This window comes from Mauremys mutica, chromosome 14, assembly GCF_020497125.1.
Source record: "Mauremys mutica isolate MM-2020 ecotype Southern chromosome 14, ASM2049712v1, whole genome shotgun sequence".
Lineage (NCBI taxonomy): Eukaryota > Metazoa > Chordata > Testudines > Geoemydidae > Mauremys > Mauremys mutica.
Genome location: NC_059085.1, coordinates 22,359,496 through 22,382,372, shown reverse-complemented (window position 1 = coordinate 22,382,372; position 22,877 = coordinate 22,359,496). Strand labels below are relative to the sequence as shown.

At 42.9% G+C, this 22,877-nt stretch overlaps 1 protein-coding gene across 6 annotated transcripts in view; it reads left to right on the top strand.

Annotated features, from left to right (window-relative positions):
- The window catches only part of PHKB (phosphorylase kinase regulatory subunit beta), a 205,777-nt gene that overhangs the window by 29,429 nt on the left and 153,471 nt on the right, over positions 1–22,877 (top strand). For all 6 annotated transcript variants that reach the window (XM_044987605.1, XM_044987603.1, XM_044987602.1 and 3 more), the window contains one exon: positions 15,135–15,273. In XM_044987605.1, coding sequence (XP_044843540.1) covers positions 15,135–15,273 — 139 coding nt within the window. The remainder of the gene's footprint in view (positions 1–15,134; positions 15,274–22,877) is intronic.

Here is a 22,877-nt window from a genome sequence, read left to right as displayed (position 1 = left end):
GGGCACCTGGCTTTCTTTACCAAGATGTAACCAGTTAAGCACGTAAAGAGCTTTCAGCAACCGAGCGGCAGGCGTCTTGTCCAAAGCGTCTGCCCGCTCACTCCGAATTCCCCCCTTCTGTTTCAAAAGGAGCGCCTTCAAAGAGGCGTGGGCACGCTCAATAATAGCTTGTCCAGTAGAATTGCCAGGAACACCCGTAGAATGCTGCACACCCCATTGGGAAAGAAACTGGGCAGTGCGGTGAGAAACATAACCCCCGCCATTGTCAGTCTTAATGAGGGCAGGAACCCCCATAACAGCAAAGCAGGCTTGCCAATGTTTAATCACATCGCGGGAGCTGGTAGAGGTCAATGCTGTCGCCCAAATAAAGCCAGAAAAGGTATCAATGGTGACATGAAGATTGCGCAAGGTGCCAAACTCAGCAAAAGTGGTAACATCAGACTGCCAAATTTGAAGCGATGAAAGGCCACGGGGATTAACACCAGATACAAGGGGCAAAACATGCTGTTGACAATCAGGGCAGGAGGCCACAATAGCGCGAGCATCAGTAATAGAAATCGCAAACTGGCGTGCCAAAGCACGGGCAGACTGATGAAAAAATTCATGGGAGACCCGTGCCTGGGCAAATGAATTTGGGACTTGGGCAGCGCCGACCAAATGGTCAATCAGGGCATTGCCTTCGGCAAGACCATCCTGCAATCCAGAATGGCTCCTAATATGCATAACAAAATAAGGGCACCGTCGAGCATTTAAAAGATGCCAGAGCTGAAAAAGAGCGGTCCACAAAACAGGATTCGTGACACGGCCCAACAGGGAGCGTTCCAAACGACGAAGCACACCCACAGCATACAAGGAGTCACTGACAATATTCAATGGGGTATTGGGCCATTTTTCAAAGGTCCGAACAATAGCACGAAGCTCCAAAACCTGCAAGGAGCCATCAGCAAGGACAAACTCGTGGTGCCAGCGGTTATCAGCAAACCAAAGAAGTCCTGCACGCTGGGCACTGCCGCTGGCATCTGTAAAAACGGTGAGGCCGGCAACAGGACTGGACCGTAACATCAGGGCTTTCTCCAAAGGAAGCGTAGTAGCAAAGAACTGATGTGAGGGAAAATGGCTACTAAATTGACCGGCATAATCCATGGTGGCAAGTGCAAAGGGAAGGTAAGTAGCAAGCAATTGAGTCACGGTAGCATCATCAAAGGGTAAATAAATGGTATGAGGATCTGAGCCTGCAATTGCTAACAAGCACCACCGGGCCATTCGAATAAGATGAGCAACCGCATCAAGCCGCGCAGTTACAGTCGTGGCATAATGCGAAGGTGGGAAAAGCCATTCAATACCCACCAGTGGATCTGAAAGGGCTTCATGCCATTGAAAAAGTAAGGCCTCCAAAAAGGCATCTTTAGAAAAAATCGCCAAAAAAATGGGTAAATCCGGATAAACACGCCCCGAATAGCGTGTGGCTAGTTTACTTGCAATAATTTGTAAGGCAACCTGGTGTTGGCTCCGCAGAGAGCAAGGTTCATCCGGAGCACGCCCGCCCTTAAGTAATTGAACCAAAGGCGCAAGGTCCTCATTAGTTATACCACAGAGACCACGGACCCACTGCAAATCGCCTACTAAACGCTGAACATCATGCAAATTATGAATATCCGTCCGAATAGTCAAATTCTGCGGTCGTACAATCGAATCCGTTATTTCCATACCAAGATACCGATACGGGGCTTGCTGCTGAATCTTTTCTGGGGCAATCACCAAACCAGCCTTTTGTAAAACAGAGTCAATTTCAACAATGGCTGCTTCCATTGCAAAATGGGCGCCAGTAAACAAAAGATCGTCCATGTAATGATAAATAATCCAATCAGGGTGCGCCGCTCGCAGGGGTGCTATAGCCCAAGCAACATAAAACTGACAAATGGTAGGAGAATTTTTCATACCTTGTGGCAGAACAGTCCATTGATACCGTTTGGCAGGTTCAGCCTTGTTAACAGAAGGCACAGAAAAGGCAAACTTCTCCCGGTCCGCAGGATGCAAGGCAATGGTAAAAAAGCAATCCTTAAGATCAATAACAAGTAAAGGCCATCCATGCGGGAGCATAGTAGGTGTGGGCAGCCCAGGCTGGAGGGCGCCCATGTCCTTCATCACAGCATTAACAGCGCGTAAATCTTGCAACAAACGCCAATGCCCAGACTTTTTAGGTATGGTAAAAATAGGGGTATTCCAGGGGCTAACGGAAGGTTCAAGATGACCCTTAGCCAGTTGTTCCTGCACAAGTTCATGTACTCGGGCGAGCTTGTCTTTGTGCAGCGGCCACTGAGCGACCCAGACCGGTGTGGTAGTTGTCCATTCCAGCTGTAGGATCGGCCGCCCCTCAATGGCCGCTAGGCAAAAGGTGAATTTTGCAGCACAACGCCCCACTGACTTAAACAATCTCAACCTAAGAGCCAGATCGGAGCCGGCATCACATAAGGGCGAACCTTCGCGCTCGTGGCCGGATCTTCCATATCAACAATGGTAATAAAATCCACACTAATGCAAGTCAGCTGAGTTCCGCCAATTCCACTCACGGGCGTGGCGGCATCCCGCAAGGGCCAAGATTCCAGCCAAAACCGAGCGGGGATTATAGTCACATCGGCCCCCGTGTCCAACAAAGCTTCATGAATGATCTGCCGCCCATCGAATCCCTGAAGTCGAACAGTTCGAATGGGCTTACGCGAAGTGATGTCCATGGCAAAGGCAATTTGGGGAGGGCCGGTGGATCCAAACCCTCGAGGCCCGCGGTCAGTCTGAATCGATCTGGGTACACATCCCTTGAAAGGTATCAACTGAGCAAGACGCGTACCAGCAGTTATAGTTATAGGGGGACAAAGGGCGCGTACCATTATCCCAATATTCCCCGTATAATCGGCATCAATGAGGCCAGGCAAAACAAAAATACCTTGTTTTGATGTTGACGAGCTGCCGATCAAAAGGGCACTCAAGCCAAATCCTAATGGGCCATCAGTGTTAGAAGGAAGAACTTGAACCTTGTCAGTCTCTAAAACTACGTCTGTCGCTGTGGCCAAGTCCACTCCGGCACTGCCACGGGTTGCTCCGGTGAGGCGTTCCAGGCAGCCAGGTTGCTGGTTGGAGGCACTTGTGTCGTCGCGCTCCTCCGAGGGGCGCTCTGAAATCCGTTTCCCGGCAGCGGTGTTCCATCCTTTTTTCGACGCGACCAACAGTCAACGGCGCGATGTCCAAACTTGTCACATCGTGTACAAGCGCCGGTAGCGGCTTGAGGCGACACATCAGAGACCCGCTGCCCCTTTTGCACAGGGCAGTCCCGCCGGAGATGCCCGGGTTTCCCACAAACGAAACAGGGGCCACTTGGCCGGGTCGGTCTTTTGGCCCCCCGCTTGCGCCCAATCAAATGTTGTAACGCAGCGGCCAGTGCAGTGGCATGTGCCTGAGCATGAATTGCTGCCTTATCCGTTTCCTCAAACATAGCGGCCCTATTACATGCCTCAATCATTTCCATCAGGGTCGCAGTCTTGGGCAACGTGGCTAATATACGGCGGCAAATGGAATTTGCATTCTGGGTGGCAAGATCAAGTCCCACTGCGGTTCTGGCTTCCGGTGTTAAATTAGGAGATCTATCAATAGCCTCGCGAAGGCGATCCAAAAAGGTGGAATAAGGTTCCGACGGGCCTTGCGTAATTTTAGCGTAGGGAGGGATCGGCTTTCCCATCTGGGGCACCGCTTTAAAGGCAGCCAAAGCCAGTTCCTGCGACTGCTGCAGGATCCGGGGATCGAGGCGGGCTTGCAAATGCGGGTCAACAAATCGGCCGGTTCTCAGAAGCATTTCAACAGTGGCCACGCGCCGAACATCATTGTCCGGTAAATCCAAATTGCGGACAAGAGCCAAGTCAACTCTCTTTGCCCAATCATCCTTCCACAGCAATCTCTGTGTAGGGGTAAGAAGCATATCAGCTAGCTTAATTGCATCGTACGGACACATTGCTTGTCCCGCAAACACCTGTTCAATTATAGACTGTACATACGGATTATCTAGTCCATAAGCCATAATCGATTTCTGCGCTTCACGGATCAACTTCCAGTCCAAAGGAGCCCACCGCCTATGGTTAGGATGTTGAGGGTCTGGCGTAATTACCGGAAAGGCCTCGGGTGTCAAACCTTCAAGGATGGCTTCCTTTATAACCCCATGCCAGCGCTGTACCGGGTCCGGAGGGTCCCCAGTTGGAGGGTCCCCGGGGCCAGGCGGGGCGGAAGGGCGAGTCGGATGAAAACACTCGTGAAGATGCGACCGCGATGATCCAGCTGGAAGACCTTGCATTCGATCCAACTTGTTATAAATGGCCTGCAGCTGTTGACCCTGGCGCTCCATCTCCTTATAAAAGGCATCAGACTGGGTAAACTGAGTAAGCGTAGTCAAATCGGGATATACCTGTGATGGCACATGTTCCACCTGAGCCTCCTCTGTTTCCCCGCATTCGTGACACCCCCAGGTCCCGTGGACACGGCATGGCTTGGGAGGGGGTGCATACGGCAAAGCTGTCTCCATAGGTTCGGGCGTATCGGGGGGTAGCGGGACCGTAGCAGGATCAGTCATATCGGGGCCGCGGGCCACATTGGAGGGTAGTGGAGCCGTAACAGGGACAACATCATCCAGGGCGGAAGCCAAAGGTATCACCGTATCCTCGCCACCGAAAAACTCCCTGGTTCCAACCGGCAACACAGAAGGCATTTCGGGCGTTGGGCGGAAAAGCTCAGAAAGGGCCGCCTGCACTCCTGCCTCGGCCGCGAGAGTTTCCACTATCTCCTTCGTCTTGTTCCATACTGGACTCAGGGAGAAGGCTTCCTTATCGCCCTGAGCCACCGACTTCCAAAGCTCGGAGCCTAGCCGCTCCCACACGGTTTTATCAAAAATTGTACTCGGTTTAACGAAAAGTCCCCTTCTCTGTCCCCACTGCAGCAGATGGGATAACGTATCAGAGGGGAGCTTTTCTCCCTGCCGTTCCGCGATGCGTATCAAGTATTCATGCACCATTTTTTCTTCCGCTGATGCAGCGGTTCCCATATTAGCCGCTTTCCTCCGGGCTCAGGCGCGCCTCTCTTTTCGGACGCCCAGCAGCTTATAGCCGCTCACCTCTGAGCCCGGGTGCGCCTCTCCTTTTGGACGCCTGGGGGCTTCTCCAGCACTCCCCGCCGCGACTTATAGCCGCTCTCCTCTGGGCTCAGGCGCGCCTCTCTTTTCGGACGCCCAGCAGCTTATAGCCGCTCACCTCTGAGCCCAGGTGCGCCTCTCCTTTCGGACGCCCGGGGGCTTCTCCAGCACTCCCCACCGCAGCTCCTCCGCCTGGAACAGGCCACCGACACTAGGCCACCGACACTATCATCATTCGATTCGAATCACGTCGGGGTCACCATTTGTTGCGTCTCGGTGCCTCTCAGGCGGGCACGGACAGAACCCAACAATCAATGTGATTGGTAGCAAAGTCATTTATTTCTCTCCAGCATACTCTTATATACAATTATGGCAGGCAATCAAGCAATTGCTAATTGGTTAATAAAATACACACAGGCACAGCTATAACTTCATAGGGTAATTGTCATCCTGTACAACTTTCTGATTTATTATCCTGTTTACTGCCTACTGGCAGATGAGAACCAGCCCAAGGCCAGCATCTCACTACACAGCTCACAGCCTAATTAGCCCGTCCTTGAAGCCTAAATAACTCAGCTTCTCACATTCCCAATCTGCCAAGTTCCCACACTCTGTAATGAGTCACTACATAAAAATTGTGACATTACCGAGGGTATAATCTGGACTGTTGAACAACTGTGTCTTCTCAGTTCTCCAACCTGGGTGCCTTTTATACTACTTTGCTAGGAGAGCAATCACTCCTGGCCTGCTCTCACATAGCCTCCAGCATGTATATTACTCCCAGCTTTACTGTATGAGTGCTTTGGCCAGCCACCCTTGAATTACCTTGCAAAGCAACACCATCAAATTCCCAGTCCGACTTTCCCCCAGAAATGTGCATTTTGTACTGCCCAGCCCCTCTCTCATATAAAGTCCATTATTTATAAATAGAAAGTGATAGGCACAAATCCTGTTATCTCAAAATTGGAGTTTCCCAAACACTTCAGTCTGAGCACACTGGTTTAAATAAAACAAGTTTATTAACTACAGAAAGATTTTAAGCTATTACAAGTAATGAGTCATAAAAGTCAGAATTGGTTACAAAGAAATAAAAGGTAAAACGCAACTAACCCCTAACTTAACAAGCTAAGTGATTTCAAAGCAAAAGTGTCTCTCACCACATATTTTAGCAGTCTTACTGGCTGAATTCCTTTCTGCCAGGATCCCTCTCCAATCCAGTGATGCTTCCTTTCTCCTTGCGATGCCGTGCACAGAGATGAAGGGAGAGATCTTTTGGGGACATTTGTTCCCCTTTCTTATAGTCCTCTTTTTTCTTTGAAAATCATCTCCAATTGAGGTTCAGGAGACAGCACATCTGTGGGGAATGGGAATGTCCAGCTGTTATTTTACCAAAATGTAGATTTCTCATTGTCTTTTGTCTCTGAGGAACTGGTTTGTGCCTGCTTTTCTAAACTTGGAACATGTTTCAGCAATGTCATACAGTCGAATTTTATAACTCTGTACAATGTTGCCACACATATTTTACCAGGACAATGGTGATCAGCAAATTATGAGTGTTCAAATGATACTTCACAAGGCATACTTTACACAACATTTATCGTAGTCTTCTAAAAATGATGAATATTGGGATACAGACTGTCACAGAAATATGTAAGTACCATAAAACACACAACGTCATAATTCTCAGATGCTGTCCAATATTCTATAAAAAGAACAAATATTTCTAGGAGTTTCAAAGTTTGTGTTGAAGTTATGTTAAAATAAACAATAAATAAAACTAGATCACTCATGCATTCTGAGTTCATATTTTTGTGTCATTTTATTCTCTTGCTGTGAGCCAACAGTGTAAAAATTGGCAGCACAACTTGCAAATACCTTAAGATTTCATTAAAAATAACTCCTACATTTTGTGGGGGTGAAATTTGTACTTACTAGCAGAAGTCACAGCCGTACTCCTGGTCAATGTAAAATTTTAAACCATCTAGATTAGCATAGGTTATTATTTCTTACTAGTTGCCTCTAAAGTGTTTGCTAATTTGTTATTTTTAAAAGCTAGGTTTATTATTTTTATTTTAAATTGAATCAGCCTATAAGAGAGGAACACTTGAGACGCATTTCAATATAGCATCATATCACTTCTGTTAATTTTCCTTGATGGTAATTAGTGTTCTTTTGGACTGAATGAAAGTTCAAACTATGTATTAAGTGATGGTGAAAAGGATGGGCCATTATGAAAGTTTATAGTCTTTAAATGGGATGTGGAAAAGTCTGAAAGAAAGAAAAAGCTGTCAAGCAACATTGAAGGACCTTGCATAAACTTAACAGAAACTCAGTAAGAGTTTAAAGGTATGCATAGGAAACCCTCTTGATGATTCGGGTTTTTTGTTTTTTTTGTTTTTAAATAGATTTTCTATGGCCAAAATAAAACTGCTAAAGTCTCTAGGCATTTCCCTTTGTGCAACTCGAGACTTAAAACATTAAAGCAAACTATGTAAACAGGGCAGCTGCCACTAAAATGCAACTAAAATTAGTACTTCCTACACTTTCCCTCAACTCAGGGAGGCACTCCCATGAACTCTGAAATTCCAGTCTGAAACCCCTTCTGAGGTTGAACCTACATTCACACTACTCTGTTTTTTGCTTTTTGTTGTTTTTTGGTGGGGGGGGGGGGGGGCTCTCCTCAGCAGCATGGGAGAGGATACAAAAGGATTTGTACACCGTATCACCACAGTGGGCAAAAATTAATTTCTAATTTATTTCTAATTAATTTTCTAATTTAAATTATTTAAATACAAGTTTATTTTTAAAACTAAACTGATTGTCAATTTCCAATTTAATAATGTAGGTTGAGGCCTAATTTTACTATAATCTATTAAAATAAAATAATATTAAACAGTACATGTGTTCTGCCAAAGTTTTAAAGAAAGTCATTTGACTGAACTAATGAAACTGTGACCAAGTACCTGGAACTAGATGTTGTTGAAGTGCTAAACCAGTTTTTGACAATAGTAACCACTTCTGCTCATGCAGAGAGAAAAATTTATTCCTTTCAGTTTATTGAACTAGTTCTGTTCACCAACTAGATTATTCAGAGTTGAGAAACCAGTTTGGAGTTCAAAAAACAGGAAAGCTTGTTTTCCTCTTCAATCTATGAATGAAAATGAGATATACTAGTTGTAAAATCTTGAAGGACATGTTCATCCAAAACAATCACTTCAACTCACTAACTACAGATAATAGTTCCTTTGTTCAATAAATCAGTTCTAAAAGTAAAACATGTTTTGATGAACTTCTTGATATTTATGTATCCAGCACACTTAAGGTAGTTTTACTTAAAAGCATTTAATATTTTTATCAGTTTGTACATGTTTAATTTAATTTGAATTTTCATCCAGATAGAGCTTGACACAAATCAGAAGTAAAAATATTAATCCTCATCTAGTAAATGAGAAATGACTCACCATAAAAAAAGGTAAAAATTAAAATTCTGAATAAATATCAGTTAAGCTTTATAGTTGCATAAATGTGTATAGATATAGCTTATCCTCCCAAGTAGCAAAAAGAAACATAAAGGCCATGTTAAGTTACAAATCAACATGTTTTAATGATTGTCAACCAGTGAGAAATCAGCCTTTCTCTAGAAAAATAATCAGAAGTACAAATGCAAAACAAGATTAAAATTGATTACTTATATCAAGGTTTCCTGGTTGCTGATTTAAATTGGTGATTTAAATCAATCAATCCACTCTACACATCATAGTGCTGAACTTGTGCTTGTGAAATCAACAATGTTATAGCTTTTTGTTAATTGTTGAATTACTTTTGAATACAAATCTGTTCTACGAACTTAAAATAGTTTCTTAAACCTACTATTTTAATACAAGTATGAGACCCTAGCCACACACTCAGGGTTGCTAGCCCATTGTGCCGCTCGCAAAGCTGCAGCTACATTCCAGTTTAAGGGAGCTAGCTCACTGAGAACTACTGTGAGTATGTCCCCTTGATTTAGGAATCACACCTCCACCTTGACATGTAGCCATACCGTAACTAGGGTGACCAGATGTCCCTATTTTTATAGGGACAGTCCTGATTTTGGGGTCTTTTTCATATATAGGCTCCTATTACCCCCCCCCCCCCCCCGTCCCGATTTTTCACACTTACTGTCTGATCACCCTAACTAGATGTTTTGCTGTACTACTGGATATAATGATGCCAATAGTTACTAGAATGAATGGTCTTACTGTATTTTCATAACATAAGTGACATCTATTTATTTAAACATTTAAATACTTTAAGGTATCTATTCTGAACTGTCTTCTAAATTGAATTATTTATCACTTCTAATTAAATATGTGATCAACTGTAATCATACACACACTGTTACTTAAAAGTGTAATGCTATTAAGAAATAGCTATAAAAATGCCTGTTGTTTTTTGCGCAATTCACTGCCGAAATTAAGTTTAATCATTCATTGGTAGAGCACAGTAAACAAAAAAGATATGTCAGCCTGAAAGGAGGGATGATACTCTATTAAAGCATGTGAAACACCTTGAAACAAAATTTCTGGTTCATGCTTGATCTGTCTATATGTTATTGTTTTGTAGATTCATTGCTTTTGTCTTCCCTGTGGAGTGGATGACCGTTCAATTTACTTTTAACAGTTGGCAATGCCAAATCTGTGCTGCTGTTTACCATTCATCTACTTCAGGCTCTACTTGTACTGCAGCCAGTCTTCTGTTTCAGCTGAAAGTGTATATTGAATTTAATCAATTCTAGAATGAGCTATATTGACTACTTTGCTACTAGCAAAATGATTTGTCAAATAATACTCAGTCACTGAAGGATATTATACAGTGTGATACTATTTTTAAACCTAAAATTAAAATAAATCTAAAATTTGGTTAATTTCTGACAGATAGCAATTTATGGAGGTTGATCTACATTGAGATACATGGTGGCACATTTGAAAAGTACCTTTGTGTTGTGTTTTGTTAAGGAGTAGGTTATTTTATAAGTGCCATGATCAAAGAAATTAAACCAAATCATGAATATTTTAATTATTCACAAGATTTTTGAATCTTCACAATTCAGTGAGATTAAACATTAAAACACACTAAATATTACTTTTTCTTTTTTTTCTAAATCCCTTGTTGAAGCTTGAAAATAACATTAACATACTTTATATGTGTTGCAATAGTCAGAAATGTTAGGATGAGTTTAGTAGTTGCAGACATTCTTTAATTTTACTTTTATGGATATAAGTGAAACTAGGGATGTTCATTAATCACAGTTAACTCACATGATTAACTAAAAAAAAGTAATTGCGATTAAAAAAATTAATCATGATTAATTGCAGTTTTAATCGCACTGTTAAACAATAGAATACCAATTTAAATTTATTAAATTTTTGGATGTTTTTATACATTTTCAAATATATTGATTTCAATTACAACACGGAATACAAAATGTACAGTGCTTACTTTATATATTATTTTTATTACAAATATTTGTAATGTAAAAATGATAAAATAAATACCGTAGTATTTTTCAATTCACCTCATACAAGTACTGTAGTTTGGGTTGCCAATTGTCTAATCACACAAAGCCAAACACCCTTGCCCCTCCCCCTGCCTTACCCCTTCATCTCTCGCTTCCCCCCACCTTCACTCACTTTCACCAGACTGGGGTAGGGGCTTGGGGTTTGTAGGGGTGTGTGTGCGGGGTTTGGAGTGTGGGAGGGGGCTCTGGGCCGAGCTTGGGGCAGGGTGTTTGGGTGCGGGGGGGGGGATGCTGAGTGCAAGCTCTAGGAGGGAGATTGGATGATGGAGGGGGCTCAGCGCTGGGGTGACGGGATGCGGAGTGTAGTCTCTGGGAGGGAGTTTGGGTGCGGGAGGGGGCTCAGGGCTGGGACGAGGTGTTGGGTATAGGAGGGGGGAGGGGTGTGGGCTCTGGCCAGGAGGCGCTTTCCTTGGGTGGCTCCCAGTTGGCAGCAGAGAGGGGCTAAGGCAGGCTCCCTGCCTGCCCCTCTCTGCTCCCAGAAGTGGCCGGCACATCCTTGCGGCCCCTGGGGAGGATAGGGGCTTCCGCATGCTGCCCGTGTCCGCAAGCACTGGAGACACAGGAGGAAACACCCCTCCCAGCGGGGGCACAGGGACATGCTGGCCATTTCTGGGAGTTGCATGGGACTAGAGCAGGCAGGGAGCCTGCCTTAGACCTGTTGCGCCACTGGACTTTTAGCATCTAAAATCTCCTGGTTTGGCTTCAGTAGCCTCCAGGAGATGGGACCTGATGAAACCGGGCAGGTTGGCAGCCCTAACTATATAGTTCAGTGTCTTTATTGTGAAAGTGCAATTTACAAATGTAGATTTTTTTTTTGTTACGTAACTGCACTCAAAAACTAAACAATGTACAACTTCAGAGCCTACAAGACCACTCAGTCCTACTTCTTGTTCAGCTAAAAACAAGTTTGTTTATATTTACAGGAGATAATGCTGCCAGCTTCTAATTAACAATGTCACCTGAAAGTAAGAACAAGAAACTTTCGTAGCCGGCAATGCAAGATATTTATATGCCAGATATGGTAAACATTAATATGCTCCTTCATGCTTTGGCCACCATGCCAGAGGACATGCTTCCATACTGATGGCATTCGTTAAAAAAAATAATTAAATTTGTGACTGAACTCGTTGGGGGAGAACTGTATGTCTCCTGCTCTATTTTACCCACGTTCTGCCATATATTTCATGTTATAGGGGTCTCGGATGATGACCCAGCATATATTCATTTTAAGAACACTTTCACTGCAGATTTCACAAATGCAAAGAAGGTACCAATGTGAGATTTCTAAAGAACTCTCGACCCAAGATTTAAGAATCTGAAGTGCCTTCAAACATCTGAGAGGGAGGAGGTGTGGAGCATGCTTTCAGGAGTCTTCAAAGAGCAACACTCCGATGCAGAAACTACAGGACCCAAACCACCAAAAAAAGAAAATCAACCTTCTGCTGGTGGTATCTGACTCAGATGATGAAAATGAACATGTTGATCTGCACTGCGTTGGATCGTTATTGAGCAGAACCCATCATCTGCATGGACACATGTCCTCTGGAATGGTGGTTAAAGCATGAAGGGACATATAAATCTTTAGCGCATCTGAAACGTAAATATCTTGCGGTGCCAGCTATAACAGTGCCATGTGAACGCCTGTTCTCACTTTCAGGTGACATGGTAAACAAGAAACAGGCATCTTTATCTCCTTCAAATGTAAACAAACTTGTTTGTCTGAATGATTGGCAGAACAAGAAGTAGGACTGAGTGGACTTGCATGCTTTAAAGTTTTACATTGTTTTATTTTTGACTGCAGTTATTTATTTGGACATAATTCTATATTCGTAAGTTCAACTTTCATTTTAAAGAGATTGCACTACAATACTTGTATTAGGTGGATTGAAGAAATAGTATTTCTTTAGTTTTTACAGTGCAAATATTTGTAATAAAAATAAATATAAAGTGAGCACTGTACACTTTGTATTGTGTGCTGTAATTGAAATCAATATATTTGAAAATGTAGAAAACAGCCAAAAATATTTAAATAAATGGTATTCTATTATTAACAGCACCATTAATTTTTTTTAATCGCTTAACAGCCCTAAATGAAACCCTTTTTTTATTTAGGGACTTCTGTAGCTTCAGATGTTGGTAGGTTTTTTTGCAAGAAGCTAAAGTTTTACACTTCACACTTATAACTGTGAGACGTAGAAATTTCCCTTTTACTTACTAAGATGTGTTGCTGTTGCTGATTTCTGGGTTCCTATGATAGTTACTGAGCACTGTTAGGGCTTGTCAACACTGGCAAGTTTCTGCACAGAAAAGCAGCTTTTTTAACTCAAAGTGCAGACGTGAACACACTGCCAGGGCACTTTGTGCACAGAAACTCCTTAGTTGCAGTGCTGGGAAAAAACCCTCCTCCACTAGAGTTGTAAGGCTATTTGCACAGAGGCCCCAGCACTCTGTTGCCAGTGTAGACACTTCATTGTTTTCTGTGCTGTAATTGGCCACTGGAGCTGTCTCATAATGCCTCAAGTGACCGCTCTGCTCATTGTTTTGAACTCCGCTGCTTGGAGACATGTGCCCCTCCCCTTTCAAAGCACCATTTCTACAGCCTTTGTGTGCTGTGCTGATCTGCTCCGAGACACAAAGCAAACCATTAATGTGGAATGCTCGTGCTGTTGAACACAGAGACAGGTGTATGTGTGTGTGTGTATGTGTGACAGAGAGAGATTGCTGTGCAGACCGCCCAGGGAGAGAGGCGGCAGGCTGATGTCGGGGCTTCCCCCTCCCCCTACTACTGTCTGAATTTACAAGACAGCATGCTGACATGCTCTCTGTCCCCTAAAACACACTGTGTCTCTCCCCACCTCCATACACACACACACATTCCCCCCTCCTCTCCCCCAGGCCACTTCAGTTGAAAAGCAGCTGGCAATGTAGTGGGATGCCCATGGAACAATGGGATTGGAAAACCTGCATCATGTGATGCTGTGCCTGCCCCATGAGGCATTGCAAACCCTTCCCAAAGTACCCTGTGGCCAGTTGCACAGTGGGATAGCTACCACAGTGTACTGCTGTCTTTGCCATTGTAAGAGCTGCTAATGTGTATGCGCTCCAGTGTCATAAGGAGTACAGTGTGGACACACAACAGCAGTTTAATTACAGCATTTTAATAAAAGTAGTATAACTTGTGGCACAGAAACTTGCCAGTGTACTTGCAGAGCTTTTGCGCTGTAAGTTTCACCAGTGATAGGGAACCGGTGAAAGAAAAGCGCTGGTTTGTGTACTCACTTAATTCCTCAGGCATCAGAGAGTGCTTATACTAGCAGCACTTCCATTGCTGATGAGAGCAGTGCTGTAGGGCAGCTATCCCACAGTGCAGCTCTCTTGATAGGTCTTGTGGGAAGGGGGGTGTGTGTGAGCGGAAGGCATTCTGGGTCCCTGCTCAGTGCCCCCCGATGCACTGTTTCATGTCCCAGCAGCCCCATTACTTCCTTGTTTATTTCGCGGCATTTTTTAAAAATCCCTGCTGCCTGGCTGCTTTCCCCACCACATCTACAAGTAAAGGGAAAGGGAGTTTCAAACTTCCAGTGGCTTACAGCGGGAGGGGGAGGTGTCCGTTTACCTGTTGTCAGAGCAGTGGAGATGCTGGCCAGAGTGGCTACTTTTGGAACTGTGGGTTATCCTCCAGAAGTGAAAAGGTGTTTACACAGATAGAATATGTCTTCACTTTCACAACAGCGCAAAAAGAACAGCAGAAAAACTGTATGCTTCTCGTGAATGTCGTTTTCTGAGTTTCACCGCAAAAAGTCATTAACCAGTGTAGACGCTCCGATGGTTTTAATGCAAAAAAGGGACATTTTGCACTTTAAATGGCAAGTGTAGACATAGACTTAATGCACAGTGATCAGTGTGTATACAAGAAAAATGCATGAATAATCAAGAATTGTTTCCATTGGGCAAAGAGGATTTTTTAAATTCTGTCTGTCCTTGAAACCTTTTCGGGACAAATCAAAATACTGTAGACTTTTATTTAAATTACATTTAAAAAATGCAGTGCCCATGCAAGCAAATTCAGACTATTGAAGTGGCTTGCATTGAGATGCTTCTAATGTAAATAGGCTGTGATTATAGCTATAAAATTATTTTTAATCAGAACTTGCTTTGAATACTGATTTTGAAGAAATATTAGCGTAGGAGAGAATGATAAAAGCCATGGCATATATGGTGGGGGAGGGAGGAGGGGAAATTACCTTGTTTTTGGATCTCTGGTTGGTTTGTTGTTTTTTCTCTTGTTTTTATTTCCATTGTGTAGTTCTCTTATAGGTTGTCTGCACTTTATTCCTAACTTTTTTCCCCCTTAAGCTTAATTTAGGCTTGGAGGAAATTGAAATCTTAAAGATTTGTTTTTCTTTGCAGTCAAGTCAACGGTGTTGCTTTATCAAAGTCCAACAACTGGTCTCTTCCCCACAAACACGTTTGGTGACAACCAGAAGGCAAAGGTGCAAGACAGTCTTTACTGTGCTGCATGTGCTTGGGCATTAGCACTTGCATATAGGTAAATTGTTTTTCTTCTGATTGTAAAGACTGTTAAAAATTATCCCATGTTTTGATTTTATGGTGTTGAATACTGTAGAAGCATCTAACCGAGAGACATCCTTTATCAAAAATAGTTTTGTAAACCTATGGAAATGAAAAAGGTATAAGAAGCATGTATAAATGTGCATATTGCCAGTTTAGTAACTGTCACTTGACTTTCATAGGTTAGAAAACTGATTTTTTATTTATTTATTTTTTGAGCATAACCTTTTGAGATGTTTTGTCTTCACGTAAGCACCTCTTCTAAATTTTCACTGTCACCGGTGTTTTGAGGCAGTATGATTAAGGCATGTTGTCAAAAATTCTTATGGTAGCGAAGAATATTCAAAGAAGTACTACTTCCTGAGTGAGTGGAACATGTGATGATAAATAAAGATAGGAAGAGGCTTGAGAGTGGTGGCAGCTGGAAGCAATTAGATTGAGTCCTAGAAGACAAACTGAGATTTGAGAAGTAACAAGAATGATTCTTGATAGGAAAGAGGCCAAAGAGTATTTTAGTAATCCAACCATAAAGCACCAATTTTGTTAAAGGGTGGAGCCCTGTTTTCATAGTTTAAGAACTTATTTTTTAGGACTATTCTACAGTTTTTACTAGCATAACTATGTCAGTAAGTAGTGTGATATTTGCCATTATAGTTTTGCTGAAACTCTAGTATAGGCACACTAATATCAATATAAATTTGCCTTTTACTGGCATAGCTTATTTTGGTTTCTAAAACAGAAGGAGCTCTACCAGTAGAAGTACTTTTTATATATCTGTATAAATGTGTCACATTAATGAGTTTTTGCCACCTGAACTATAACAGTACTGCTAAAATTGCAAAACTTTTTAAAATGTAGACAGGCCATTAGGTTAAAGGGCAGAGAGAACCTTTAAGAGAAAACGTTGATATATTGAAAGTGATACGGCATTGAAGCAAAACATGAGTTTTTTTGCAGTATGAATCTTTTCCCCTACCATTTTTGAAGATAAAATTAAAATGCAGTTCTAATCTGAAAAGTGAATTTAGGAAATTAGGTAGTAGGGCTCCACGTTTGTCTTGACTCCAGATTAGATTTTATCAATTTAACTTGATTTTTTTTTCTATCAGTCCTATTAATTCAGCCTGGTACCTGGAAGATAAACTGGGTTCTTTCCTTCTCAGACATCAGCACTGATAAATTTTGCAGGCCAAATTTTTGCCTTCAGTTACACTGGTGCACTTCCACTGTGTACTTGTTATTGTATATTTGTAACTAGAGGCAGAATGTGACCCAATAATTGAACCGTAGTTTTGATTATGAATGAGAGACTAAAAACCTTGTTCTTCGAGTAGTGTCCCTGTGGGTTCTCCACTGTAGGTGTAGGTGCGCCCCTGCACCTCTAATCGGAGATTTTTGGTAGCAGTGTCCGTTGAGCCTGTACATGTGGTCTTTCTCCCCCATGGTCTGCCTCGAGGCTATTTTAACACTGGGCCAGCGAACCCCGCTCACTTCCTTCTCAAAAGTCTTTGGCCTGGAACAGAGTGAGCAGTCGTCCCTTCTTTATCTGTGTCATTTGCATAAATAGTAGTAGTTTTTGTTTATTTATTCTCCTTAATAGTTAGTGTTTCCTTACTTTCTTTTTTAATCCCATAGGAGTTTAAAAAAAAAAAAAAAAAAAAAAGGTAAAAGAACTTGAGTTTCCTGTCCTATCTGGGGGCATACCTCCCCACCCCCCGGGCGTTTAGTAGACTTTAAGTTTTTTTCAGTTTAAAAAAGGAAAAGGTGATGATTTTAAGAATTTTCTGGATCTTACCAAGAGGATGGCATATGAGCTGCAGATTCTGCGACAGGAGGTGGCAGATAAACATCATAAGCTGGTGGATATGCTGCACACCTCATCCAGAATTGCCCTCCCAATTAATGAGGCGATTCTAGATCCTACCAAAGTCATCTGGCAGACACCAGCCTCCCATCGCACCATCAGCAGCAGAGCCAAAAATAAAAATAATTAATATATTACATCCCTCCCACAGAGGCAGACTTTGTTCAACATCCGTAACCCAACTCCATCATAGTGAATGTGGTTAATGCACGAAGCAAGCAACATAATGCCAAGTCAACCCCTACGGTTGGGCTTGACAAGATGGCATATTTGTCATTGACATTACCGTTTAGAGTCACAAATTACCAAACTGTCATGGCCAAATACAATTGTATTAATTATGGGAAACTCAGTGCATTTCTAGAACATTTACTGGAGACGCAAAAAAAACAGTTTCAGACCATTCTTAGGCCTGGTCTACACTACGAGTTTATCTCGAAATTAGCAGCGTTAAACCGAATTAACCCTGCAACCGTCCACACAATGAAGCCCTTTATTTTGATATAAAGGGCTCTTAATATCTATATCTGTACTCCATCCCGACGAGGGGAGTAGCGCTGAAATCGGTATTACCATTTCGAATTAGGGTTAGTGTGGCCGTAATTTGATGGTATTGGCCTCCTGGAGCTATCCCACAGTGCGCCATTGTGACCGCTCTGGACAGCAATCTGAACTTGGATGCACTGGCCAGGTAGACAGGAAAAGCCCCATGAACTTTTGAATTTCATTTCCTGTTTGCCCAGCATGGAGCGCTGATCAGCACAGGTGACCATGCAGTCCCAGGATCAAAAAAGAGCTCCAGCATTGACCGTGTGGGAGATGCTGAAGCTGATCTCTGTATGGGGAGATGAATCTGTTCTATCAGAACTCCGTTCCAAAAGACGAAATGCCAAAACATTTGAAAAAATCTCCAAGGCCATGATGGACAGAGGCCACAACAGGGACTCAACACAGTGCTGGTGAAACTTAAGTAGTTGAGACAAGCGTACCAGAAAGCCAAAGAATCAAATGGAAGCTCACGGAGGGAGGGGTGACTGACGACTGTAGCTATCCCACAGTTCCCGCAGTCTCTGAAAACCATTTGAATTCTTGGCTGAGCTCCCAATGCCAGAAGGGTCAAAAACATTGTCGCGGGTGGTTCAGTGTATATGTTGTCAGTCCCTCCCCCGTGAAAGCAAAGGGGAAAAAATCGTTTCTCGCCTTTTTTCAATGTCACCGTATGTCTACTGGATGCTGTTGGCAGACGCGGTGCTGCAACACTACACAGCAGCGTCCCCTTCCCTTCCCTTGCCTTGTGGACGGCAGATGGTACAGTAGGACTGGTATCTGTCATCGTTGTCCCGTGAGTGCTCCTGGCTGGCCTCGGTGAGGTCGGCCGGGGGCGCCTGGGCAAAAATGGGAATGACTCCAGGTCATTCTCTTCCTTTAAGCTTTGTCTAATGGAGATTCAGTCCTGCCTGGAATATCATGGCACCTGGAGGCTGCCCTCCCCTCCCCCATTTGATCACTGCTTGCAGAGGCAATAAAGTCAGTGTTGTTTCTTATTCATGCATTCTTTATTACTTCATCACACAAACGGGGGGATAACTGCCACGGTAGCCCAGGAGGGGTGAGGGAGGAGGGAAGCAATGGGTGGCGTTTTTGCAGGGGCACCCCCTAGAATGGCATGCAGCTAATCATTTCTGCGGGATGTCTGGGGCCCTGACCCGGAGCGTCCGTTTGCCTCTCTGGTTCTTTAGTAGGCTTGCCTGATATTCTAGGCAGGACTGACTCTCCATTAGACAAAACTTAAAGAAGAGAGTGACCTGGGGAGTCATTCCCATTTTTGTCCAGGCGCCCCCAAACAACCTCACCGAGGCCGGCCAGGAGCACCCATGACAGCAGCAGACGGTACAGTATGACTGGTAACCGTCGTTGTCAACTTGCAAAGCAGCAGACGGTACAGTAGAGCTGGTAACCGTCTTTCCTAACTTGCAAAAGGCAAGGGGATGCTGCTGTGTAGCACTGCAGTACCGCGTCTGTCAGCAGCATCCAGTAGACATACGGTGACAGTGAAAAAAGGCTAAACGGGCTTCATGGTTGCCATGCTACGGCGTCTGCCTGGGCAATCCAGGGAAAAGGGGGCGAAATGATTGTCTGCCGTTGGTTTCACGGAGGGAGGATTGACCAACGACATTTCCCCAGAATCACCCTCGACACTGTTTTTGCCCCATCATGCATTGGGATCTCAACCCAAAATTCCAGTGGGTGGGGGAGACTGCGGGAACTATGGGATAGCTACAGGATAACTACCCACTGTGCAACGCTCCGGAAATCGATGCTAGCTTCGGTATATGGACGCACACTGCCGAATTAATGTGCTTAGTGTGGCTGCATGCACTTGACTTTATACAATGTTTCCAAAAATCGGTTTCTGTAAAATCGGAATAATCCCGTAGTGTAGACATACCCTTAGAGACCATTCTCAGTTTATTGCCAGACTGGTGCTAGAAACAGTACTGGATGTAGCTGATGAAACCTAATTTATGAGTTCCGGAGGCCTCAACAAGTCTCCTGGTGGATGGATTTTGATCTGTTTCAAACTATCAGTTCATGCAGACTCAGCCAAAAATAAATAAGCTATACAAAAATGTCTACTTTCGATGTATCTTTTTATTGTCACTCCTTTTACCTGACTCTTTGAAATGAGGTTTCGGGCTGAATAGCTTTGTAAAATTCCAGTTCTTTAACTTTTATAAGTATAGCTTCATTTCTAAATTTCTGTTTGGAGTATAGCCCCAAAACCTGTGACAATCATAATAAAAAATTGTAACACTTTTTTCCACTCCCATAACATTATGTAAACAGCTTTTTAAATTTCACTTACCAAGAACATCAAGAGTATCTTGTGAGCTCCCTGTTTCACTAACTTATGTAAATGGTCTTCACAACACATTGATTGCAGTAACTTTTTTTCACTAAATTTTTTGCTATGTAACCCTTTGCTGGGGCGCTCCTCCGAACAAGGGGACATTGGATTTCACAGGGAAGGGCTTATTTCACAGTCCACCTTGCATTTTTCACAGCTGTTAAATTGGTAGGGCCCTAGCTATAATCAATGCCTGAATGAACTCCTTTCCAAATTTTACCCAAATCTTAGGTCTTCTGTTCTGTATACCCTTCCTTCCTAGCCCCAACTTGTTTGAACAGTAGCCTAGGAAAGTAAGCAGCACTTTTAACTGGAGTTAATTTATAGTAAGATTTGAAGAATAATGGGAGCCATGTTGCTCCCATCATTATTTATGGGTAAATTCCCTGCAATTCATGCTATTGTGGTACTCTTTTAAAACATTACTTCTCCATGTTTAGTATTCCACATTCTTTTTCGAGCAGACAATGCTGAGCAAGATGGTGTTAGTTCAACTATACTGTATTTATGAGAAGGGAAGAATGACTTGAGAATAATGAAAAATTTAGTCCCTACTAACAGCAGCTGACAGTATCACACTGTAAGGAGATAATCATTTTTGCCAGCACAATTCAATTATATTTTTAGTTGAAGAGCTAATTATAATTCATTATAATATAGAGCATTTTTGTTCAAGTGCTGATGATCTATTATATAGATAAAAATGTGGGTTAGATTTTACCCTTCCTTAATCTATATTATTTATTGGTCAAAATTGTATATCTCTATCTCTGTGGCTTTACTTGAAAGATGAATTTAAAATTGACTCCTCAAAACTGCTTTTTTGCTTTCATAACAGTTCATGTTACAGACATACCTTTGCATAGCCTTATTTTTTATGACTACTCCCTAATTATTCATGGTGGCTGCAAAAGAAAATAAAATTTTCTTGACCAGCGTAGCATCACTTTAGGATTTTATTTTAATTGGCAGCTGAAATGGTTGCCCTTAAAATGTTTTATGTTTAATTTCACTCTTATGCTTGAAACATATTATAAAAGGCTAGCAATAAATGTAGTAATTGAGAGTATTAAAATATTAAAAGGGAGCCAGGATTTGAAAAGCATGGTTGTTGCCCCTGTTATCCATTTGTATTGAAGAAATTCCTTACATCTTCCTTTTCATTTAATCTTTTAATTCCTCCCCTTTGTGGATGAAGCAGAAATGTTTGGAAGGATGGAAGAAACAGAGATATTGGAAAGGAAAGATTGATAGGGGAGTGCTGAATACCTCATGTTTACAGTAGCTGACAGACAAACAAAGGCCGGTGAGAAAAGGAGTGATACAAACTTGCGGGAGTGATGTAAAGTCTTTGCTTCCTGATATATGGAGACATACAGGATGATATATGGGATTTATTTTGTATCAGAGGGGTAGCCATGTTAGTCTGTTATCCACAAAAACAACAAGGAGTTCGGTGGCACCTTAAAGACTAACAGATTTATTTGGGCATAAGCTTTCGTGGGTAAAAAACCCCCACTTCTTCAGATGCATGGAGTGAAAATTACAGATACAGGCATAAATATATATTGACATATGAAGAGAAGGGAGTTACCTTAAAAGTGGAGAACCAATGTTGAAGGCCATTTTAGTCAGAGTGGATGTAGTCCACTCCCAATAATTGATGAGGAGGTGTCAATACCAAGAGAGGGAAAATTGCTTTTGTAGTGAGCCTGCTACTCCCAGTCCCTATTCAAGCCCAAATTGATGCTGGTAAGTTTGCAAATGAATTTTAGCTCAGCAGTTTCTCTTTGAAGTCTGTTTTTGAAGTTTTTTCTTGTTGAAGGATGGCTACTTTTAAATCTGTTGTTGTGTGTCCAGGGAGACTGAAGTGTTCTTCTACTGGCTTTTGTCTGTTACCATTCTTGATGTCAGATTTGTGTCCATTTATCCTTTTATGTAGAGACTGTTCAGTCTGGCCAATGTACATGGAAGAGGGGCATTGCTGGCACCTGATGGCATATATCACAGTAGTAGATGTGAAAGGGAATAAGCCTCTGCTGGTGTGGTTGAGTCCTATGATGGTGTCGCTAGAGTGGATATGGGGACAGAGACGGCAATGGGGTTTGTTATAGGGATTGGTTCCTGGGTTAGTGTTTCTGTGGAGTGGTGTGTAGTTGCTGGTGAGTATTTGCTTCAGCTTGGGAGGCTGTCTGTAAGTGAGGATTGGCCTGCCTCCCAAGGCTTGTGAGAGTTGGGGGTTGTTTCCCTGGATAGATTGTAGGTGGTTGATGATGCACTGGAAAGGTTTTAGCTGGGGACTGTATGTGATGGTCAGTGATGTTCTCTTGTTTTCCTTGTTGGGCCTGTCCTGTAGTAGGGGATTTCTGGATACCCGTCTCGCTCTGTCAGTCTGTTTCCTCACTTCCCCAAGTGGGTATTGTAGTTTTAAGAATGCTTGATAGAGATCTTGTAGGTGTTTGTCTGAGGGATTGGAGCAAATGAGCTTGTATCTTAAGGCTTGGCTGTAGACAACAGATCGTGTGATGTATCCTGGATAGAAGCTGGTGGCATGTAGGTAAGTATAGCGGTTAGTAGGTTTCCGATATAAGGTGATGTTTATGTGACCATCACTTACTTGCACTGTAGTGTCCAGGAAGTGGATCTCTTGTATGAACTTGTCCAGGCTGAGGTTGATGGTGGGATGGAAATTGTTGAAATCCAGGTGGAATTCTTCAAGGGCCTTCAAGTGGTAAATTGTGTTCCCATAGTGCAATTACACTTCTTCTGTGAGAACAGAGTTCCTTCCAGTCCTTTAATTGCATGACCA